The following is a 23936-nucleotide window of genomic DNA, read 5'->3' on the forward strand; positions in this document are numbered from 1 at the left end:
GTTGACTTGTTTTGTATTTTGAATAAAGAATGCTGGGTTGATTTCTGTTTTTTTTAGTTTTTTTTTTTTTTTTACCTCTGTTTACATCTTTGATTTATTATTTTACTAACCACATGATCAGATGTTGTTAACTGCACATATAACAAAGCTCAATTAAACTTCCAGTGCTTCCTTTGCTTGTGTGAACTTTGTGGCTTAATGTTTCCCCTTTTGAGAACCCTAAAAAGGGGAAACATTAAATGAATACGAAAGTCTTTCAATGAATAGACACATGGCAAAAATTCATCCTTCACGATAAAAATTTGTTAAAGCTGAGTAAAATTACTACAAAGTTCCTCTTTTTTTTTTTTTTTTAGATTTCCAGGCGATGGTTTTGCTGATTTACTTTATAATCCTCCTGGCGCTCTGCCTGGCACCACTCACATTCACCTGCCCCTGCATCATGGATCGCAACACCCTCAAACCGCGACCAGACATCATTGGTCTACGGGGAGCTCCGATGGTGAGTTGGTGCTCAGCAAGAACTCGCTTGTTTGATGCATTTAACTGTTCAAATGGGTGAAGTGCATCACCTTTTGGAGGGCATAGTTCCCAGAGCCTGTCAGCTGTGCAAAAATGTCATTCATTTTAAACTGGTGTTACAGTCATTTTGTCTCTTAGGAATTCTAATGTTAACCCAGCATACTTATGAAACCATACATCAGACTGTATGTGTGCATAACTGTACTGTATTGCACATCAGAGTGTTATATGACCACAGAACACTACACTAGCCTGCATCCTGTTCTCAGACTCTGTGTACATTGGCCAGAAAATACTGTTCCACATGACTAGCTGTAAATAAATACATAGTGAAGACATATGTGCACACATATATTATCACAACAAAAGCCCCTGGTTTGTCTCTGTGTGGCCCTGTGATGGACCTCTCTAGGGTGTACCCTGCCTCTCGCCTCCTGGCATCTGGGATAGGCCAGATGATTGATCGTTGGCTTAGTCTATAAGGCCCCTCAAAATTTCTGCCATTTAGTGGTCAAGCTGCGGGTAGCAGCCACCAATTCCTCCACTTTCTTCTTCTTCTTCTTCTTCTTCTTCTTCTTCTTCTTCTTCTTCATCTGCCCCTGAAAGGTCCCTTTCTCCTATCTGTCTATCACGATCGTAAGTATACCCAGACAGTGCAATAGCACCACCCAAATCAAGCTGCCACTGGAGCGAAGGGCTCCCACTTGGCACATTGAGCCATTTGTCCATGTGGAACTACTGTAGAAAGATGACCGCACAAATGTGTTTGTTCTCCCTTGTACAAGGACCTGCTGCACAAATAAATCTAAAGGAATCTTCCTAAGCTCATAAAAACAATTATTTTGGTGAAGCGTTTACATCGTGTGATATTTATATTTATATATATGATAAGATCATTTATCCTCATAGGTCCTTGTTATTGTTATACACTGACTTGAAGAGTCCCTCTAATTCAATCACATCCTCTTGTTGTGTGTTTTCTGCACACAGTGACTGATAGTCCTCCCGTCTGTCTCCTCTTTGCTCTAGCTGGCCCCAGAAAATACTGTGATGTCCTTTAACAGAGCCCTGCAGCATGGAGTCAGCTCCCTGGAAGCAGATGTCACCATCAGGTTATTAATTACACATTAATAATGAGTAATTCATATTTAATGGACTTTAATGTGTTTGAAGTTCCACATATAGATCCCAGATGAGATGTAGGCTGTTAGATAGAAATTATTCATTTTAGTGGGAGACATGTAGCAAAACATGTGATTTAATTTTACACAACCTGCTGCACTAAAACTGAATATCGGAATGTGAGGCGATTATCAACACATTCAGCTTGAGTTTTGCATTGTAGGTCCTGTATAATCACTCTATCTGCATTATGTGCTGTAAATACTGATTGTAAGCAAAGCAGTGACTGTTTTGCACCTTCCAGTGTGGACGGGGTTCCCTTCCTCATGAGAGACCGCACGCTGAGACGAACCACCAATATCAGCAACGTCTTTCCATCCAGACAGTATGAAGATGCCTCCTTCTTCAACTGGACAGAGTTACGCTCTCTGAATGCAGGCCAGTGGTTTTTAGAGGTACTGAAATCCACTGCATCTCTAAACAAATATGTCCATTATTAATATAGACTTTATATAAACTATATATATTTATATGTTATGTTAAATACGTGAAACAGTGGGGAAATCTGTGCAGAAATTAGCTGCATACTCTTAACACAGAATGTGCTTTAAATGCACTTAGAAAGTACATATTGTTGCAGTCAGTTTCAACCACTCCCCTGATTTCCTCTGGTTCCAGAGTGACCCCTACTGGACAGGAAAAACCCTAACAGCGAAGGATCGCAGCAGGATAGGAAACCTAACGGTGTGCAGTCTGGTGGAGATGCTTCGTCTGGCAGCCAGGGCCAACAGCTCTGCACTGCTTAACATCCGCAAGCCCCCACCGGAGCACCCACGCTTCCGGAGCTGGTTTATGGACACGTTGTGGGCTTTGCAGAAAGCAGGGATTTCCCAGAAAAGGGTGAGGACTGCAGGTCCCTCTATAACAATAATTTTATACATTTCAGGGGCTGGATGTAATAGTCTCAATCTTGTGGATCATCAGTGCATATCATATGTGCATACTTTATCACTGCTAATGTGCCAATATAATCTTTAAATCAAACAATCAGCACCTTATTTTTGTCATCATGAAACTACATACCATCTGATCGGGGGCCTCTCATGCCCTATTTGTTTTCCCAGGTGACATTGTCCCCCGACACGGACAGGGGGAGGGTGCGAGGACTTCTGCAGACCACAAATGAGAAGCTGTCAGTGGAAGAGATAAGGCAGCGGGGAATTACAAGTCTGACCCTCCACTACAGAAAGACCAGCTACAAAGACATACAGTAAGAGCAAGCAGCTATTGCTAAGCAACCGGGAGAATGTCTCCGAAAAGTTTCAAGGGAGATAGAAAGAGACTTAGAGCAAGTAAAACCTAATAAATAGATAACAAGCTAAGAAGCGAGCCTTGGTCTGTAGCCCTTCTGTAGATTTTTAAAAGGAGATAAACAGGCAGTGGATATGGAAGTATGTGTTATTGAAGTCCTCTGAGTTATCTGTTATATCTGTTAAAACTCTTAAAGAAAGCCTTTAATGTTGTGAAAAAATGTCCAGATGAGCTGCAAGAAATCTGAAAAATAACCAAAAGTGATGTCACGTGAGTTATTGATGGTTGGGTCTTAAGCTGACAAATCTGGGGAAAAAGATCTGCAGATCTAGAGTGAGAAAGAAAGATGCATCCCAGACCTCTTTGGCTTGCTCATCATGCCAGGCTAGCTGCATTCGGCATAATGATAACATAACTCACCTGAATGTCCAATGGTCTGTGGTTGATTTTTGTTGCATTTTTATGTATTGTTTGTACCAGGTTATCAGAAGAAAGATTTTTTTTTTTTTCATGATTTTACTTAACAGGGGGTTTTACTATGTTAAAGGAGGACTTTTTTAGTTGTGGTATTCAGAGATTAGCACCACAGGGGGTGCACAGTTTGACTTGGCGTGGTGGATATTTCCATTTCATTCATTCAAGATTCAGAATCCATCTTTTTGTCATTTACTTATGTATTTACAAACATAAGAAAGGTACTTCTTTAAGTAAACTGTTGTGAAAGTTCTGCTCATCCCTGGAGTGTTTGGACAGTCATTTACCTGGACAATAAGTGGCACAAATTCGAGACCTTACTAAATTTATCATTTAATGGACAAAACTATTAAAAGCCAGACTTTGGGGTCTCAATCTTCCAACACATTTTACAATATTTTGTCAACAGTTTTCCATAGTATCATCATTGTATACATAATCAGACATTACCAATCAGAGGGATTACATATAATCTTCATTGTCTTTTTTCTCTCAGCCTTGGCTGAGAGGTAATAGGAAGGGGAAAAAAAACTCTTCTTGATCAGCTCTGTTGCCTATCGATTCACTACTGGCTCTTTTGATTGTGACTGAAGAGTTATCCATAACGACAAGAAAAAAGCTATCAAGCTATCTATCAAGTAACAATAAGACAAGTATATGCTTATTTTCAGATCTTATTGCTGATAATGTGCTAACTGGTCACAATGAAACGGCTTCGTTTCAATGATTAGCTTCGTTTTTAGCAAACATGCTAACACAGTGAGAAAGTTACAGCTAAAACTGCATCCATAACGTTAAAGTAGTAAGTTCTGCATCAGATTTCTGTCCTTTACTGCTGTGAAGCTGTCTCCAGCCAAGAAAAGCGGCACCAATTTTTATTCCGCTTGTTTTGTAACTTTATTGTCATTTAGTATCTGTGCTGCTGAACGCGGTTTCTTCGTAAGAGGGAGTAGTGGCGATTGTAATGTTAACTTTTCAGGAGCTTCCGCATTTAAATTCTGCTTATCTCCTTGCCCAGTTTGCTGAGATTTTGCTTCTTCTTTTGTTGGCTCCAGGTAGACAAAGGGTCTGATTGAAAAGGTAAAGAAATGACCTCCTTTCGCTCTTTTCCGAAGCTCTTATTGGAGCAAGTCATGGGGTCAAGGACAGGTAGTAGGAGAAATTCAAAAGGACTTAGGTAAAGATGACCATGCTGCAATTACAAACTTCACTCAGATGTGATGTGGTTCTGCAACACTGATGCTACAGGTGTTCAATAGATATCCTATAAAAAGTGCTTTAGATGCATTATATTTTGGAGCTTTTATTGTGCATTTTTGATTTGCACTCATTACTTGCGACCTAATGCATCACTTTTGGCAGTAACACTAAACTTTGTTTGGATAAAATGTTGCTGGCTTCACAGGGTTGTTTTCCAATGACAGCAGAGTGACAACGCAGTACATGAGTTTTGACAAGAGGATAACAGGGAGCAAAGAAATGAGAGAATGGAAGGCTTTTCTTTCCAATGCTGACCTGTATTTTTCCTTCTCCCAGGGAATATTTGGCCAATAATGTGAGTGTGACTGTCTACCCTGTGAATGAGCCCTGGCTCTACTCCATTCTGTGGTGTAGCGGGGTGCATTCCGTGTCCTCTGATGCCCCTCAAGTCCTCCGAAAAGTGCCTTACCCTATCTGGCTCATGGTAAGCAGCTCTCCTTCTCTCATCTGGCACTACACACACACACACACACACACACGCATTGGAGCAGACAAGGTCAGGCAGCGTATAGAGAGGACAGCAGGAGAGAGGACAGAGACTGACAAGGGCCCAGCAAGACTTAAGGGCAAGGACTCAGAAAAATATGAGGGAGCTCAGCAGCAAACTTTAGCTCAGCATGACGTTGGAGAACATCAGGACCCCATGAAAGAGGCCAAGACAGATCAAGACGAGAGCAGGGATGTCCTGCAGCTGTCCTGCATCCTTTGGCCCTAATCAGTGCCATTTGTTAGTTTTAGGACACATGAACATCTGCACTGACCTCTTGTGGCAACAATGTAAAACGACTCTTCTTTTTTCTTTTTTTTTCTTTCTTGCAGAGTCATAGTGCTTACAACTTCATCTGGATCACTTCAGACCTAGTCTCCCTCGCCATAGTCATAGGGATTTTCACTTTCCAGAAGTAAGTAACATTTGAACCATGAATCATTTTGAATGTCAGAGACATACAGCAAATATATCTTCAGCGCATAAGCACTCATTATATAAAAAAAGAGAAAAACATTATGGCCAGAGAAATTGTTCCATCTCTCAGCTTGGCTATTAGAAATGAGCACCTCAGCCTTTGATTTAAAGAACTGACACATGTGACATTGGATTTTCTGCCATTAGTTCAGTGTTTTCCAACCTGGTTGTGGGATTTCACAAGTGGATAGAAAAAAATTCTTAGGGGTGTAGTCTAATGTCTTGCACTGAAATATGTTGTGAATTGAAAAGGATCTGTTATCATTAGTTCAAGTGTGTTAAAAGCAGGGGGGGTTCTGTGAATGCACCTTGTTGGCACCAGCATCTGTGTGGGATTGGAACTGGGCACAGCCCTGTCCAGTCTGCTGCTTCCACATTGACTGTTTATTCTGCTCTTTTCTTTCTTTTCTCTTTTTTTCCCAACTATGTTTATCTCCTGGGTTTTTCCATGTTTGTCCTCTATGCTGCAACCTTTTGCTGTATTCCTGTCCTCTCTTCCTCCTTTGACATTCTTTCTTTGTCCTGTGCTCTGTCTGATCTGCATGCAACCTTCCTCTGCTGCCCCCTGGCATCTGTCAGCTATCATATGATCAGGTAACAGCTATATCTGCCTCGGCCTTTGTTTCTGCTGCCTTGTCTGTTCTTGTGCTTTTTATGCCTTACACCCCAAAGCTGATCCCCCCTTTCCTTCACTTGTTTACCTCCTCCTTACCAATTTTCTTGGTAAATGTGTACTATATCATGTGTGGCTACTGGCTTAAAAGGTTTAATGAAAGCGCTGCAATAATTGCCCCCTTCTGCTTGCATCTGTGTTATCTGTGTTTGCCGCAACAGGTGGAGGATTAGTGGCATGCAGAACTACAACCCGGAACACATTATGCTGAGTGCCGTGGCCCGACGGCCCAGTCGAGACGTGAACATCATGAAGGAGAAGCTCATATTCTCAGGTGCGTCTCTGACAGAGGTCACACACAAAAACACAAAATTGCGGTTGCAACATTTAACACTTTTGTAAGCAGCCATTTTTAAGTTTGTAGTGGAAGCAACACTTTATACTAAGCACAGCCAATCTATGGAAGAAAGTAGTTGACATATAGTATGTAATTTTGGACAAACAGAAGTTGATGATAAAATAAGTCTACAGCTGGATCCGTGAAGCTCAAGGAGTCTGTGCTCGTATTTGGGCCAGTCAGTGGTGGAACATCCCCGCCGTAGAATCGCCACCTTAACGTGGTGGAGGGTTTTGGAATCCTTATGTACCTGAGAGCTTCGTTGTCGGGGGCGTTAGCCCCTGCTAGGGTCTCCCATGGCAAATTTGTGTCATGGGAGGGGTCAGACTAAGAGCGATTCAATGAACTCAATGGAGCTGCACCAGAGCAAAGTAGTTACCTTGATGGAGAAGGGAAACTGGGGCACTTTCCTGGAGCCTGGCCTGGGAGGGAGGGAGGGAACTGGTGAGTGCCTGGTGTCCGAGCCTTGGCTCCTGGGGCTCAGTCGGGCTTAGCACGAAGAAGAATCAGGAATCCACCTTCACGGGGGCCCACCACACGTGGGGAGGAAAATTCAAGTCCTGTAGCAATGTGAGCTGGGCGGCAGGTGAAGGCATTGCAAACTGGCTCTAGGGACGTGGATGCGTCACCTCGCTGGTGGGGAAAGAGCCTGAGGTGGTGTGTGAGGTGGAGCGGTATCAACTAAATATAGTTGAGCTCACTTCCACACACAGCATTGGCTCTGGAACCGAACTCCTGGAGAAGGGCTGGAGTCTCTCATACTGTGGAGTTGCCCATGGAGAGAGGAGTTGGAGTTTTACCTGGTCACCTCACTGCGGCTGAAAGTCGCAGGAGGGAAAGTTCTGACTGTTGTTTGTGCATATGCACCAAACAGCAGTTCAGATTACCCGGCCTTCTGGGAGTCTCTTTGTGTCACCTGGGGATTCCATTGTTCTTCTGGAGGACCTCAATGCCCAAGTTGGCAATGATGGAGTGACCTGGAGAGGTGTGATAGAGAAGAACGGCCTCCCTGATACCTGATGGGATATCTCTCTGGGAATATTTAAGTCTAGTTGAGCCTATACATACAGGAGGGATCCCCAAATCTTATATCAGTCAGACTAATATAGTGTATTTCTGTGGTGCACATGGGCTGACTGGATCTGATGATACTGCCCTAACAGATAAGATATGCAACATCTTGCTACAAATATTCGAATGATCTTAGCTTCTTCAAAAGGTAGAATCTCTTCCTTCTTGTAGACAGCCTCAGTGCTGCATTTCCAATATAGTCTGTATAGTCAATACTCTCTTATGAACTGACTTGGGCTCATCTACATCTGCTGCCTTCGTAAATATTCTTTCCACAAAACTGAAAAGGGGATAAATGTGAAAGGTGGATGTAATGTTTCCGAGTGTTGATGTCTGCCGTGTGTAATTCTCCCAAAATATGGGAATTCTTCTGAGCACCATCAGTAATTTCACTGCTTCTCTGTCGTTTTCAGAGCTTAACAATGGGCTGGGCAGCACAGAGGAGCTTTCTTTGTATCCTGAGAACGGTCATGTGAGATACTCCCATGGAGGCCTCAGTCGCTGAAAAAGCACAGTCACCGCTGGAAAAAAAATCATGGTTTGACTTTAAAATTTGGACACTGATTAAACATATTTTCTTGCAAGAAGTGACCGGAGCGTAGTGGAGACATTGATATGAAACGTCCTCTCCAAGTGATACATAGCTACCATATTAACTCTAAAGTACCAACCAATTTTCTTCTGTATGGCCTATTTCTTTATAATTTAATGTTAGAACATAGTTGTCCCCTCAGCTGTGACATATTTAGTACATACAACTCTCATAGTTTAACACTGCATTCCAATATTTCATAACTCAGTGAAAGACTTCCAGTCTAAGCCATGCTCCTTTGAAATAGTTTCTCATTTACCAAATACTCTGCTATACTTGTTACTTTTAGTTTTTGTAAAGTTGTGTAGAAAAAGAGAATAGAACATCAATGATCAGTGGAAATACATGGCTTGGTATGTGCCTATGGCCTCATGACTAAAGAGGTTTGCTTACAAATGAGTAAAAGTGCTCATTACATTGACTCTAATGGAACAAAAGACAATGGTGATATGAGACTGGAATGCTTTTTCTTTTTCAGTAAAATTGCTCTCTACTAATGAAAGATGGGCCAAAATTCCATCTGATTAACATGGCACGAGTTTGAATATTTATTTAATCTGAGAAAGATTACCGTTGAGGTTTTCCACATTGCTTCACTGATGTATTAAAATAGTGATTGGGCTGTGGTGTTCTCTGTATTATAAACTGATGTAAATATGACTTGTTTTTATTTTTGTTCCCTTTCAAGAGAATTTTCTGTGGTTTGAATCTATGGATTGTATATTTCGTGTTTGTATTTACGATCAATTTGCTGTCACTGAACTGTGACAGATGTAAGGGCGTACGTGAAACCTTGTTTTCTTGCAATTTCACGAGATGAGGTGCTTTAGGGGTTTTGCAAGAATATTATTGTTAATGTTCTAATCTTTTTCTTTCCTGCCTCTTTTCTTTCATGCCATGATTGCTTTACGTGTAGCCGTTAGCTAATACAACTTTCACATGCTGCCTTTTTGTTACATGGATGTACTTGTAGAATACGTTTGTCTTTTTTTTCCTTTTATAGGAGTATTATTTCAGCTTACAGCCTCTCCTAGCTGCAGACATGTTGATTATTCAATAAAGATATGATGGTTTTCCCTCTTGAAAAATGCATAACTTGTCTTTCATGGGCGATCTGTACCAAAAGCTCTGCATTCTCAGGCCCTCCTTTAACCCATTCATCCTCAGCTTCCACCATCACCTTCCACTGGTTGCTTTTTTTCTGCATTGTGTGCAGTATGTATGAAAGAAGCCATATTCCAGGATGCCTGTATCGAGTACATTCACTTTTTGCGCACAAACAACGCTCACATTGCAAAGAACTATGTCCATCATTCACCAAACACGTGAGCATGTTGGTTCATAACTGCAGCTTTAGCAATATAAATGCATTAGTTTGTGGCTTTATCACTGTGGACCAGACTCAAACAACAATGATTGGATACGTAATTTGCAATTTTGTGCCATCAGTCCCCGAGGATATGTAACTGGTTTTAATAGAAATAGCTCCTTAAACATTTGGTGAAATGCTACTATTTTTGTTATTCCCTTTCATTCACTGAAAGGTGTCAACTTTTGTCAAGTCAGATTTTTCCTACAGCACCACTGTCAGGTTAAATTTTGGGCTTTCAAGCTGTTCAAATTTTAGTAGTTGGATTAACTAGATATACTTAATAAATATATATATATATATATATATATAAATGCAATTATATTTCAAACAAATGTACTGTTAGAGACTTATATGAGAGACTTCCCCTTTAAGAAGGTTGCCGTGTTGTGAGCAGTTCTGGGGAGTTGGATGCAGCTGAAGAATTTGTCCAGACAGAAGTAATCAGCCATTATGTTTCCAGATGGATCCATGTTAAATAACCTCACTGAAGAGATGTTGACAAGTTAACAGCTGCTACGAGTTACAATTAAGAGTGTTTAGTAACTGTAAACTATTCTAAATGTGATTAGATTTCTGAAACAACTTGATTTGACAGATCTGTGCATCACATATTTATTTAGTAGGGGGTTCGCTTAGATATAGGCAGGAGCAGCTCCTTACCAGCACAGCAACATGACTACATGGTCTGCCCGTTTCTCCGACGCCCCTTTGGTCCGACCCATCAATATTCCGAAAATTGACCATTGATCCTACAGCCCATTAGTCCTACATACCTTTGCTCCGATAAAATGAAGCCCTTTGTCCCGACAGTTCAATGTTCCGACCAAAGGCTGCTTTAGATCACATCATCTTTTTGGGTAATGGAATTAAAGGGGAACTCCGGGGCATTTGAAGCGCAATCCCATTGCTAGAGGTTGTCAAATACTGATAGTAGGACACAGACTGGTGCAAATCGGCGCTCCCTGTGCAGAGATTGCGCTGTTTGCGCAGCCTGTCATGCGAGGCTAATACGTGGTGGCTAAGGGGCAAGTGCTAACCCTTCCACGTAAAACAACAACTTGCACACTGCAGAAACGTCACACCACTTTATAAACCATCCGACAATAAAGTCACAAGCCTTACCATCAAAACCATATGCATGGTTCTCACATTACTGGCATGGGGACGTTACAAAACAACTTTATAAACAGCATGTCACTCACCGGCTGGTTGTAGGCTCATGTGAAAGCCCAAAAGAGTCAATGGACAATAATCCCATATACAAAACAATTATCTTCTCTAGAAAAACTGCGTTCAAGTATTTAAAACATTACAACAATATTACTGGGCATGTATTGTTGTAATGTTTTAAATACTTGAACGCAGTTTTTCTAGAGAAGATAATTGTTTTGTATATGGGATTATCGTCCATTGACTCTTTTGGGCTTTCACATGTGCGAGCATACAAACAACCGGTAAGTGACATGCTGTTTATAAAGTTGTTTTGTAACGTCCCCATGCCAGTAATGTGAGAACCATGCATATGGTTTTGATGGTAAGGCTTGTGACTTTATTGTCGGATGGTTTATAAAGTGGTGTGACGTTTCTGCAGTGTGCAAGTTGTTGTTTTACGTGGAAGGGTTAGCACTTGCCCCTTAGCCACCACGTATTAGCCTCGCATGACAGGCTTGCCAAACAGCGCAATCTCCGCACAGGGAGCGCCGATTTGCACCTGTCTGTGTCCTACTGTCAGTATTTGACAACCTCTAGCAATGGGATTGCGCTTCAAATGCCCTGGAGTTCCCCTTTAAGAATTATTAATTGGGCCTATCTTCATTTACTTTGTATTGATGCCCATTTGTAAGCACGTTTTTGTTCATGCCTTTTCCCCAAAATTGAAACAATAGCCTATATTATTTTTGTTCCAATTCTGACCTATTGATTTGAGCGACAACAAGGGCTGCATCCGCGGCACAATTGTATCACAAACAAAAACGTGGGCGCAAAATAGAGCAACAACAACGTGCGTCTGCAGCGCGCCATGACCGACTCCAAACAGCCATTGGTCGGAACATTGAGCTGTCGGAACAAAGGGTTAATTTAATCGGAACAAAGACATTTCGAATGAGTGGGCTGTAGGATCAATGGGAAATTTTCGGAATATTGACGGGTCGGACCAAAGGGGCGTCGGAGAAACGGGCAGACCCCGGTTCTAATACTGCAGCAGAGCATTGACATGTTCACTGCTCGATTCGCCGACGCCTCCACTACAACCACCACCACCACCATATTTGACATCAGTCACCGGAGCAGATGAAGAGCCTGCTGTTGCGAACATGTCAGTGAGTTTGACACATTTCGCAGCGTCCGCTTGAAGTTCGCGTTTCTTTTTGTCGCGCAGTTTCTCTGCGCCTCCCTTGCGTTTCCTATCCATCACTAAGTGAACACCGCTGCACAAAGTTCCACACGGAGAGTGAAGGTGTTTTTCTATTTCATGATTGGCCCAGCCCTTTTTTAGACTGTCAGGGATAATAACCAATGGGCTGCATGTGCGGTAATCTATTTCTGCACACAAGGCAGATATGTGACAACGGCAAGAGTAAAACTAACTGGAGTGAAAAGAGGAACAGGCTTTACTAAAACTGTCAGTGGAGTTAGGCTGACGACAGAACTAACTTTAGCTGGAAATGCTAAATCCAAACACAAAACCTCCAGACCTTAACAAACTACACATTCACTTGCATTATCAACACTTTCTAATGAGGAAAACTTGCAGAACCTTGAACATCAAGCTGTTTCTGCTATGCATCGGTATACATGATCCCCACTGGCCAGTTTTGTTATAACAAATTGTATTAGTAGACCTTGACACTGTGACCTCAACCATTTTTTGTGGGTAACTGCATTGAAGCATTTGGCAGTTGCCATCTTGGTTTTTAGAGCCAGCGGGACACTGAGTCAGCTAATGCAGCTGGACCTCATATTCATATAAACTTTGGCTTTGTTCCACAAGTTTGATATACAAAGTGGGGAAAAAAGGCTTTTACACAAACACCAAGCATTTTCAAATGCCATGTTGGCAAAGGTGTTTTCTGAGATAAAAGCTAACTAGAGAAAGATTTTGCGGTTCGTAGGCTGGGGACTGAAGTTTAGAAACCTCACCGGGGCATAAGATCAGACTTCTGATGACATTTTCTTTGATTTCTCCTCATCTCCAGCAGTGTCCATTAAGGGCACCATACTACTAGCACTAGTTGGCAAGATGCACTGTAGCTATTGGTACTGTAACTTTTCTTTAGTTCCTTTCTTGACAGAAGACACCCATCTTTCTTTCTTTTTTTTTCTTTTTATTTTGATGCATTGTGACATTTAAAAAAAAAAAACTGGATAGAATGGGCTGAATAAGCCTCGGAATTGTTTGCGAATGCCCTGATAAAGGACCAAAAAAATAACAGTCATGAACGTGAACAGTGTTGAATTTGCCCGTGAGTGTGCCTCCTCACCGGTTTCCAAGCTTCTAAGGTACTTTCGTTAACTCCAGTGACAATACTGGCACAGCCCAAAATAAACTCTAGATAAAATAAGGACCAGCAGCACAGTAAGTAGGAGTGTTTTTGGACCTAGGATTTAGTGATCCTCCTTGATTTTGCACTTCCATATTTCCATCAACCCACACAAAAATCAGAGATTCTGTTTTGGCAAACATGATCCATCTTTTGCTCTTCACATGACTGTTTACCTGCAACCACAGTCCACACAAGCTTTCCATTACCAAAATCTTGTCCCATGTTTACAGATTCTGCTGATTAATCTGCAGATCCGTTTACAGACATAAACTCAAGTGTAATGATATCACTGGCAATGAAAACTGATTCCGCAGATGCTTTATTTCAGAAAACAAATCAACTTGGACACCGATACCTAAGGCATCAGGGCTATTTATTGTACTTTGTAAGAAATTCAATGGCATAAAACTGCTCTGGGTTCCCAAATAATCTGAACATTAACAAAAGAAAAATAGTATTGGAATGAATGATTTATTTTATTTTATTTTTTTCATGAGACTGTCATGTCAGCTGGTACAAGGTGTTCCAAGGGAGAATGAAGGTCTGCGACTCCTGCTCAGTCATCGACACTGTCGGACGTCATGAGGCAGCCGGAGTCTCTCGGAGAGTTGATCATGTCTGCCTTCATGTCCTCACTGGTGTTTCCTGGCTCTTGACTGGCCTCATTTTCCAACTGACTATCAGCTGTAAAGTAGAGAAGAGGGGCTGGTTGGATGTACTATGAGTCAAATAGATACTATCCTTCCTGTACATTGTGAACAGCCTATCTGTCTGCAGCTCCTGTCTTTGCTTATCCCGATCTATTCTCAGAAATGCTCTTTGAGGTTATCCTGTTATCTTTAACCTCACTTGCCCTTCAGATACCCTTCTACGTTTATCTCATTGAGGTGTGATGTAACTTCTCCCCTTTTCCAGTCTAAATGCCAAATGTCTTAGCATATCATTTTAGTTTTTAGCTGCTGAATAATTGTGATGATGGTGCTCTTGAATGATCTTGTTTCCAATACTCACAGTGCAGTCGCTGCAGGGAGTTAATAGCAGCAAGTAAACATTGCCTGTGCTCTGCATTGGTCACATTCAGCTCCATCAGGTCATGCTCCCTCAGCCACATCAAGTCATCTACTGTTTGACAACCGCTCAACCGCAGAGATGTGGAATACTCCTGATAAATTAAGTGGAAGGAAAAAGCTCTATTCAGAAGCTGAAGCAACTCTTTTTTTTTCTTTTTTTTTTCTGGGTAAGATGATTAATATGCAACGTCAAAAGCACAAATAAAAGCAACATACCTCTAAACCGATGTGCTTTAACACCTCCCCAATGGTTGATTTGTGTCTCACTTTGTGGATGTGTGACTCAGGACTCTGCTCCATTAGCACATCCACATAGATGAACTTAAAATTTCCTATTCTGCCATCCAGCATGCCTTTCCATATTCCCATGGGGGATTTGGCGATGATGTCAATTACATCTCCCACCTGATAGGAAAAAGTTTACAAAACATTTACAAAAGAACATATTTCATACAAAGAAAAAAAAAAAAGATTTTTTTTATAGCTTTGCTATACAACTAAAATATCTAACTTTTTTTTTTATAATTGGCATTGTATGAATTTAATTAATTTAGATTTTGATAAATTTAAGCTGATTCTATCTAAAGAGACTTCAAAATACAGCCCCAAGACACACACACACATCTATCTATCTATCTATCTATAGGTATAGATATGCATAATTTCTTTACATTTTTTTTTATACTGGTTTTCCAAAGAGATCTACAAACTACTTGAAGGCCTTTAAGTTTAGTTTTGATACATTTGTCTCCAGTGGTTTGGACTGAGAACTGATATTTGAAACGAGGTCAAACACTTTGGACAGGGAGTGCATGAATGTGCTTTGTTTGTCACAGATTTTCCACAAAGTTGCTTTAACCCTTAGTCCTACACAAGAACATTTATTTGTGCCATCCAGCTTAAAGAATCAGGATATATTATGATAAAAGTTGCCGTAGTAATTTAGTCAATTATTTGATCTAATTTCCACCTTCTGTAAGGACATGAATACCTTGAGTTTGAGGGATTCTGAGTCATAAGGACTTGGCACAAATGCTGTGTGGACTCGTGCTCTGCCACAGAACTGTCTTGTTAACAATAGATCATCGTCAAGTCTCAGACTGTCTCTGTTACTGGAGCAGTCCGACCCGCTGGTTACTCCACCTGGCGAACAGCACGAAAACAAGAAATCAGTAAAGGGCAAATTAATTAGTGATTCAGTTTTAATGGAATCATTCACATGAGAAGTCTCAGATGGTGATTCAGGTTTTCGCAGTTGGGGTAAATCAACAAAGAACATTTAAAGAGTATCAGGATATGTCAGTCTACAAGCAAAGATTGAATAACTAATTGGGTTGTGGTGTGAAGAGCACACTTTGTTCAGTGCCAGGTGGTGCTTACTGGAGGAACTTTGTCCACTGTTGAGGCTGTAGAGGCTTTCCATGGAATTTCTGGACTGCCTCTGTCTTTTAGTCAATGTCCTCCCACGGCCAGTCTCCCTCTTTTCTGCTTCATCCCTCTGCATGCCTCTGTCCTGCACAGTAAAGACACCAAGACGTATGCATACTCTGCTCTAAAATATATTCAGTTGGATCTCTGTCATTTCTGTCCGTCCCCTACTACAGATATTTGGGACAAAAATTCTATCAAGAAAACTGAGTCATTGCACAAACCTGCTATTCAGTATTCAAGGTGTGACGGAACAGCTTATGTCCCGGTCTCTGCTGAGTCACGTAGCTACTCTGGCAAGCTATATACTTAATCCTGGAAGAGTTGCCTTGCTTTTTTTTAGTAAAGACCAAAGAGGTTTCTGGGGAGTATAATCCCTAATTACCTGTGCTCAGCTTTCACCTTCCTATTCCTGTACAGGCCCCAAATTGTTGAGAAGCTAAACTCCTATTTCAAGCAAGAATTGGAAAACAAGAATAAACAGCCATTGTTGTACTTGAGAGCTTATTTGATAACAGATGTTGTTTAATTTGATGTGCGCTACGAGAGGAACTGTCTGTATTAACATAAGCTTTGTCGGGTGCATTGCTTACTATGGGAGCTTTCAGTGTTTTCTCTGCCGAGGCCTCGAAGTGCTTCCTGTCACTTTGTGATGAGGGCTCCGATTCCCTCATCTGCAGTCTTGGCTTGGTAGGCTCACAATTCAGATCTTGCTTTTTCTATAAACAAGCAAACGCACTGTGAATGGAGGGATCCACCAAAGCCTAAAAATAAACATGGTGTACATTAAGAAAGCTGAATTCCTCGATGGACAGATGCGGGCAGATCGAGGAGATTTTGCTTTTTAATCAGACGGCTTCCATTATCCTGGTTTTCCAGGCATCCTGGCAAGTGCACAAAATCTCTCTATGTGGGGTTATAAAGAGATTAAGAATTGTTTTCGTTTTTTTACTGGTGACAGATGGGCATGTTTAGATCCTTCGTGTCACCCCCTACAGCCAACAACAGTATGTTTATTGCGTGAATTCTGAATTAGGTTAAACCCAAGCTGTCATACAACTCATGCATATGCTTTGTTTGTTATGGGGTTTATTTTTGTTTTATTGCATATCACATATCTAATTTTTTTTGCACAGATGTAAGGTTTTCACCTGTTGAGACAAGTGAATTTGTTTTATTTTTTTTTAAGTAATGTGCCAATAAGTTTATTTTTGTTTGTGTACTTTATCTTTATAGTTCATTCATTCATAATTTCCACCTAATTTTTGATCACCTGCTGGTATAATAAATGACCTTCTTTGAAGATGATTCAGAGTAATAGCCCAGAGCTGGACACTTGTTGGCTATTAGCAACAGTTTAAAGGTCACTCCATGCTGCTCTCAGGACATCTGTTATAACGACTGTTGGCTCATTTCCCAACACTGACCGTTGAGGCCTCCCTGTCATGTGCTGAGTCATTGGATGAGCAAATGTTAAAACCACTGTTTTTACTACAAAAAAAGTGTACTCGTATTAATTCTGTATGATACAGTTCCAGTTAGTACTCTGGTGTATTCCTATCTGCACTACAAGCAACAGTAAGATGCATTCTTGTTTAAAGCGCGTAATTCTGAAGGATAACAGTTTAATGCATCCCTATTAGATGACAGGAAGTGGATACATCACAAGAAACTGCTGTGAGGTTATAGTCTCTAATGATTTTTGAGGTCTTAAAATGAAGTAAATATAACCTCACATCAACAAAAACACATTACATCTTCCACTATGTCAATATTTATCTTACAAAAACTGGGCCAAAATGCAGAAGCAGTGTGTGAAAAACTAAATCCACTCTTACTGCTTCCATAGTAATTAGGAGGGTAAATAGCAGCCATGTGCTGCTTATTAAAACTGTTAAATGCACTCATCAGTTCATGAGCACCTACATAAAAGAAGAGGCTTTGGCATGTTTCTGTTCTGGAGCATTCAGGTGTTCGAAAGAAGGAAAGTATCATGATCTTAGAAAATGCATATTTTACAGCCACAGGACCTGGACACCTTGCAGTCATTTAGTCCACCATGAACTCTGTTTAACAAAGTATTGTGTAGTTGAATGTGAGGCCATCTGTCCAACAGTTAAAGCTTGGCTGAAACTGGGTCATTAACAGGACAACAATCATAACACAGCAGCAGATCTACAACAGAAGGCCTGAAAAAGAAAAGAATCGAGGTGTTGCAATGGTCCAGTCAAACTCCAGACCTCAACCTGTTTGAAATGCTGTGGTGGGACCTTAAGAGAGCTGTCCACAAAAAAAATGCATCAAACCTCAATGAACTGAAGCAACATTTTAAAGAGTGGGTCAAAAATCCTCCACAATGATGCGAGAGACTGATAACGTCACACAGAAAACAAATGGGGTGGACCTAGGTTTTCACACACTTCTTAGCATTTTGGCTTCTTTTAGATTAAAAAAAGATATAAAGGTGCAATGTGTCACTTGTTGTTGTTCATCAAGATTGTATTTACCTCATTTTAAGACTCGGTAAGGACAAGATGATTATTTTTTTCTTGTGTCCTGATACTTAAAACCTTAGATCATTTCACTTGACATCACATTTCTTTTGGGCAGCAGGTCTGCTTAATTATGAATCAGATAGCTACAAGTCTAATGCTGAGCTATAATATCACCTCCTTTATGAACCCATCAGCCACAACATTCCAGCCTCCTTGGTCCACGCCATTGGGATGTCCTGTGGTGACTGGCACTGCTGTGTTGGCAGAAGATCATTTGGATTGGAGGGTTTGGCCTCAGATAAACAGGCTTGTGAACTGGATTGTGGGATGTTTGGAGACTGGATGAATGCCCTGAGTCATTCCTGAGCAGTTATCCTGCCGCAGGGGTAATTCACCTCAGCTGCTACTGGTTTTGACATTGTGGCTGACTGGTACATCTTGCTAATCATACTTTATAAATTCAACAACACATTATGAATCTCAATTAAGTTATTCACTGCCTAGTGTCATATAGTGAAATCAGCCATCTATTATACCTGCCTTAGCCATTAGATTGGCTACTGGTTTTTACTTCAGCTGTACTTAGTGAGGAAACCTCCTCTTTGAAAAGCTTTTCTAGCAACACAAATGAAACATCCCTCTGCACTACGTCGTAAGCTCTCAAGAAAAGAAACGGTTACAGATAAGTAGATCCTACGGTAGACATAATTCCTTTTTTGTACTTTTGTGAGGAAAATATAGGCTACATGTAATAAGCATTAGAGGTCTTAAGAGAAGCTGTAAATGAAACCAAGCTGTCAAAACTTTTCTTCTGAAAAAAACAAAACAACCTGGAAAATATAATTACAGTTCAGTAAGTTTAAATGCTCCTTTTAGAGCTCTGAGAGAAAGTCAATTAGAAATTAGAAAGTCAAGCCCAGCAAAGCACATATTCAAAAGACTTTGGAGATCTTGTGGCAGATAAGAATTACACATCACAGATTATAGCCCCTCAATTTTTTAAGTAAAGCTCAGATTTTAAAGTTAGAAATTTCACTGAACAAATATACAGTATAGCCTCATGTTGACTATTAAGTCAACAGTCTTTCCATTTTACATAAGCTGATTTCCGAATAGTCTGATCTTCCCTATTTTGTGGCAACGCTTATATCTTACTGTGTTTTGTGAGAAGTGCAGATCCGTGATGGAACGGATCATCTGTGGCAGACACATGTCTGACTGTTTGCTGTCCATTTCCTGTATCAGACTCTCAAAACGATCCCATTCCGAGGCCCGAGGCAAAGACAAGCTGCCGCCACACTTCCACAGTTCATGTCGAGCTTGCTGGCAGGTGTGATAAAAAGGAGTCCACGGCTGTGGACACTCAAAGGGCCTCCACTGATAATTTACAATCTCTGGGCTCCAGACCCCTTCCTCCTTTGAGTCTTTATGGACGTCCATGTTGTGCTGTTGGGGCGACGCTGCCATTTTAGAGGACCTCTTCTCTGTCTTCCTCCCCAGGCTGACGCATGCCAGCACTGCGTTGTTTGTTCTCACCATTTCTGTCAAACAATCTGAAGAGTCTGCTTGTGTTATGAGCCAATTCAATACAGTTCCACAACTAAATAAACTTTATCAGCAGTAACTCACCATATTTGTCAGCTGGGCTTTTCAGTTTCTCACAATTACTCTGATGTCCCTTCTTCGCTTGCACCAGATTCTGTAACTTCTTTAGTCTTCCTGTGGTTTGTATTGGTTCTGCTGTGTCGGCTTCAGTTTCACCAGGCTAAATACAGAAACAATACAGAAGATGTATTCACTGTGGTAAAAAATGTTGCTTAGACAAACTGGAACAGACGAGAAATTGTTTTCTTATCTTTGAAGAAAACTTTCCTTCTAAAGTTTTGCTTTGTCAGTAGATGACATCACTCACCTGAAACGTCTTTCTACATGACAAAGTAAACTCGTTGCACACTTCGTTTTGCTTACTTCGAAGTAGCAGTGGATAGCACTAATATGCTGACTCTAGTGCAAGATAACATGGACTCAAGACCCATTTGATACATTTTCTATAGTAGGCCTAACAGCTTTCTTACTGGGAGCTGTCCATTAGCAGCATATGAATTTTTCCCCGTTCAAAGAACTGTTTGACAATTTCAGATACATTTGAACTCTCTATTTGAGTCTTACTCACAACTCACAACACTTTTCTACTTGACTCCTCCATGTGTTGAAGTGTCCTTGGGCAAAAACCCCACATTCGCCTCTTCTGAGAGTGATTGTAAAGAAAAAAGCACACTGCATACTGCACATAGGATGCATATATACAGCAATAATAAGAAGTGCTGCGCTAGTGTTTATGAGGATGGTTGAATGAGAAACGCATTGTCAGGCACTTTGTAGAACCTAGACAAGGTTAAAAAGGTGCTGTGGACCAATTACCGTTTAATCCTCTACAAGTCAACTGTTGGAATGAATATCCAACAAACGGTGCAAAGCCAGGCATCCCAAAGATCGTAGGGCTGATATAACAGGAACCTATAAAGGAGATTAAATATTTCTGTGGGAACAAACCACCACTTTTCTGCTAAATTGTCTACAAAACATCCAAAGGGATTTTTGCACCTACAAATTTAAACATGTAACATTAAATTAATAAATTGTGTTTTTGTTAAAATAAAAGATCTATTATGAAAGTTTAAATCCCTCCTCATTGACGCTTCAACATACTGTAATCTGCTTTGTTTTCTTCACAGTTACATAACAGCATGAACGGTGGGTAAAGGCAAACAACCACTGTCATTTGAGTCACATGCATTACCACGTGCACTACGTCCAGGTCAGGTGTCTACCCACCTGTCTGGCACTCACAGCCATGTGGGTATGGGATTACAAAGCACTCCACCATCTGCACAGCTTTTCAAATGATCATTTGAGGTGATAAAGCAATTGTGCTGTGATCTAGAAGCGATGTATGAAGCATGAAAAATGTAATCCACAATATTGCCTTTCATGCACCGAATCTCACCCAAAATTTGATCTTACTCAGAAGATATAAAGTTAGGGTTACTTTTAACATCATATTCTGTCACACTGACAGTATCACACTGTGGGTGCGGTCATGTGATTTTTACCTGAGCAGGTATATCTGTCAGTGTCTTCTCAGAAACCAGGTCCTTCGCCTTCTCATATCTTGGGTTGCTCTGACAGGGAGCTTTATACATCACAGAATATTTTAATTCTTCTTCATTCTACTAGTGTCAAACACAAAAATCTATAAAGCAAGCAGACTCTCTTAAAATGTCATGCATATGAGATTAATAACACCAACCCACTCTGTTTAATTACTCTGTAAAGTTATTTGGTAAATTAACATCAGCTGTTCCTGACTCTCAAACTATAACCTCAGTGGAGCGTATTTCCCAGTATGCACTTTGGTTTTGCTCGTGTATGACACATTTTCTTACTTCTGTTCTGAATTTTCTCTGAAGTCAGTCTGAAGACTTGTCACTAGAAAACCTCCACCAGGAATGATTAATGTATTTTTACAAGAGACAGGGTATGATGGAAACAAAGTAACTTCCTGTCCCATTATAGCAGCATTGTGGGAATTCTAAAATTGAGCGAAAGATCAATGTAGCAATGAGCAATTTAGACCTCATGTAAATGCTTGCATAAAGCTCTGCATAAGATGGGAAAACAAAATCTTAGAAATATGAACATCTGGGTCTGTGATGTTCATGTACCAACCTGAAGTTTCATTCTCCAAGGCCGACGTGAGCACACATGACCTAAAGTGACAAATAATATTGAAAGAGACTTTCATTTCCTGATGGAGAAGTGGAATAAAACAAAAAAGACTGAAGAAACCGACTTACACACTCACATACCTTTTACTGTTCCTTCTTAATTTTGCATTACTCTGAGGTTGGTCCATCAAGAAACAAAGACAAACAAAACCTTTTAGTGAAGACATAGGACTGACTGCCTTAACTGAGCAGGGTTTCACTGTTTTACTCGCTTTCAGGATCAAGCAACGCACAGCGTTGGAGGCATAGGGTTTTTGCACTAGTGAATATGTTGCATCACACCTCTTAATTTGAGTTTCCAGAGGCTGACCCCTGATTGTGCAGGACAGGCTTTCATATTGCATCACACTAAACCTCCCTGTGGTCAGTTAGTGATAAGTCACCAGTATCAGCAGTTTCAAAATGGCTTAAATATGCAGATATTTGTGTTCAGCATCGGTCTTTGTGTACTGTCGGTGTAAATGTGCATGAAATGAAACTTACAGAGTTGATGGATGGGTCTGAGCCGCCCCACTCAGATTTATGCCTCAAAAGAGTAGGACTGCACTGGTACTTGGGTAGGGCTTCCTTGAGTGTTTGGTGGTATGCTGGCTCATATATGCTTTCTGTGGAGCCATCCTGAGGAAACACAATAATCAGCCTGCATGTTGACATCACCTGTAATTAAATACTGTCATGCTTCATTTATCCACACAGTGATCCGTAAAAACAGATAGAAATACAGCCAATGAGTTCTCCGATTTCCATTGTGTAATTTGAAGTTTCTATTACAAAATCGGTATACTGCCTTTAATTCAGTTGTTTGAAATCTACATTCTAATTGGGTTTGTCATTCAAACATGCATGATCAGCATCAATCTCAATTTGCTGTGCTTGTCTGTTATAACTGATTTAGTCTAAGTGCTGAGCCATGTGAAAAACAAAAGCCGTAATATTTCCTGCAATAAGTAAGAAAAGAAAAGAAACATGAAGACTGACTTTAGAAAAATGGCAAAACATCTATTTCATGCACGAATCTTCAAATAAGCAGTTTACGATTCTGCATTACATAAAACTTATCGAACCAAAACTGTTTGGCTTCTATCGCTGATCATTCTCCCTTTCTTTCTTGTCCAGGATCCATTGTATCTATGCATAATGACATCAATCTCTTTTCAGATGAAGAAAGTGCCACCATTGATAAAAGACAGAGTTTTGACTGCCTGGTCTCATAAAATAGACCGATTACAGCAGTTTGATCACATATCAGAAAGTGAGGGAAGACTCTATATTACTAACACATTTATTTTAAGATTAAGAATTTAACTGATTGAGCTGTCCCAAGTTCAAGTTCTGGCCTGTTGCTCTTTGCTGCATGTCATCCTTCTCTATCTGCCCATTTTCCTCTGCAGCTACTTTCAAATGCAAACCAAAAGCTTCGTAAGTTGGAACTCAGACTCAAAACTAATGTAATTTAGTCTGAACCAAGATTTTTTTTCTAACCCGAATGAAGTAATCTTTATGTCTAAATCCAACCAGGAATTGACAAAAGTGTTTGAGCAAAGTGTTGTCGTGTTATTGACGGAATATATGTTGGTCTCTATCTCGTGTCACACAAAGGCCCATCACTGCATAACTGGATCATCCATGTCCTCTCCTTCCTCCTTGCGTGGACTTTGTGGCTTAACGACAGACTTGATGTCTGCTGTGGTGTGGAAACACTCATATGAATCATATTTCTGTCCCGCCGCTTGTTGGAATGGAAATTTAAAAGATTACATTATGAACTATGTGAAAAGGTGCAAACAAACGACCTATATAAAAAAAACAGCCATTTCGTTGGAGGAAATGGCTGTGAACAATGCATTATGCTGTGTTTTGCACAAACAAACATCATAGCAATATGTTCATTGATAGAAGCTAGATCGTATTA

General features: G+C 40.6%; 2 protein-coding genes across 2 annotated transcripts in view; one reads left to right on the forward strand and one right to left on the reverse strand.

The window, feature by feature from the left end:
* Window positions 1-9403, forward strand: part of gdpd5a (glycerophosphodiester phosphodiesterase domain containing 5a) — a 29158-nt gene extending 19755 nt beyond the window's left edge. The window contains exons 8-16 of the mRNA XM_075487213.1: window positions 357-502; window positions 1552-1634; window positions 1949-2099; window positions 2323-2544; window positions 2769-2914; window positions 4966-5113; window positions 5509-5591; window positions 6488-6600; window positions 8148-9403. Coding sequence (XP_075343328.1) covers window positions 357-502; window positions 1552-1634; window positions 1949-2099; window positions 2323-2544; window positions 2769-2914; window positions 4966-5113; window positions 5509-5591; window positions 6488-6600; window positions 8148-8239 — 1184 coding nt within the window. The 3' untranslated portion in view covers window positions 8240-9403. The remainder of the gene's footprint in view (window positions 1-356; window positions 503-1551; window positions 1635-1948; window positions 2100-2322; window positions 2545-2768; window positions 2915-4965; window positions 5114-5508; window positions 5592-6487; window positions 6601-8147) is intronic.
* A 4396-nt stretch (window positions 9404-13799) lies between these two features.
* Window positions 13800-19775, reverse strand: samsn1b (SAM domain, SH3 domain and nuclear localisation signals 1b). Its single transcript, XM_075487395.1, has 7 exons — window positions 19392-19775; window positions 16335-16460; window positions 15694-15826; window positions 15305-15456; window positions 14530-14718; window positions 14255-14405; window positions 13800-13927 (listed from the first exon to the last, which is right to left on the reverse strand). Exons 1-7 carry the CDS (start codon window positions 19773-19775, stop codon window positions 13800-13802), a joined length of 1263 nt encoding a protein of 420 aa, XP_075343510.1.
* Between the last annotated feature and the right edge of the window lie 4161 nt (window positions 19776-23936).

This window comes from Odontesthes bonariensis, chromosome 16 (genome assembly GCF_027942865.1).
Source record: "Odontesthes bonariensis isolate fOdoBon6 chromosome 16, fOdoBon6.hap1, whole genome shotgun sequence".
Taxonomy (NCBI): domain Eukaryota; kingdom Metazoa; phylum Chordata; class Actinopteri; order Atheriniformes; family Atherinopsidae; genus Odontesthes; species Odontesthes bonariensis.

Coding starts and splice junctions, on each gene's coding strand:
- samsn1b (XM_075487395.1), bottom strand. CDS start 19,775: ATGGTGAGAACAAACAACGCAGTGCTGGCATGCGTCAGCCTGGGGAGG. Junction 16,461..19,391: donor TGCACTTCTCACAAAACACA/GTAAGATATAAG, acceptor GCTTGTTTATAG/AAAAAGCAAGATCTGAATTG. Junction 14,406..14,529: donor TAAAGCACATCGGTTTAGAG/GTATGTTGCTTT, acceptor TTAATTTATCAG/GAGTATTCCACATCTCTGCG.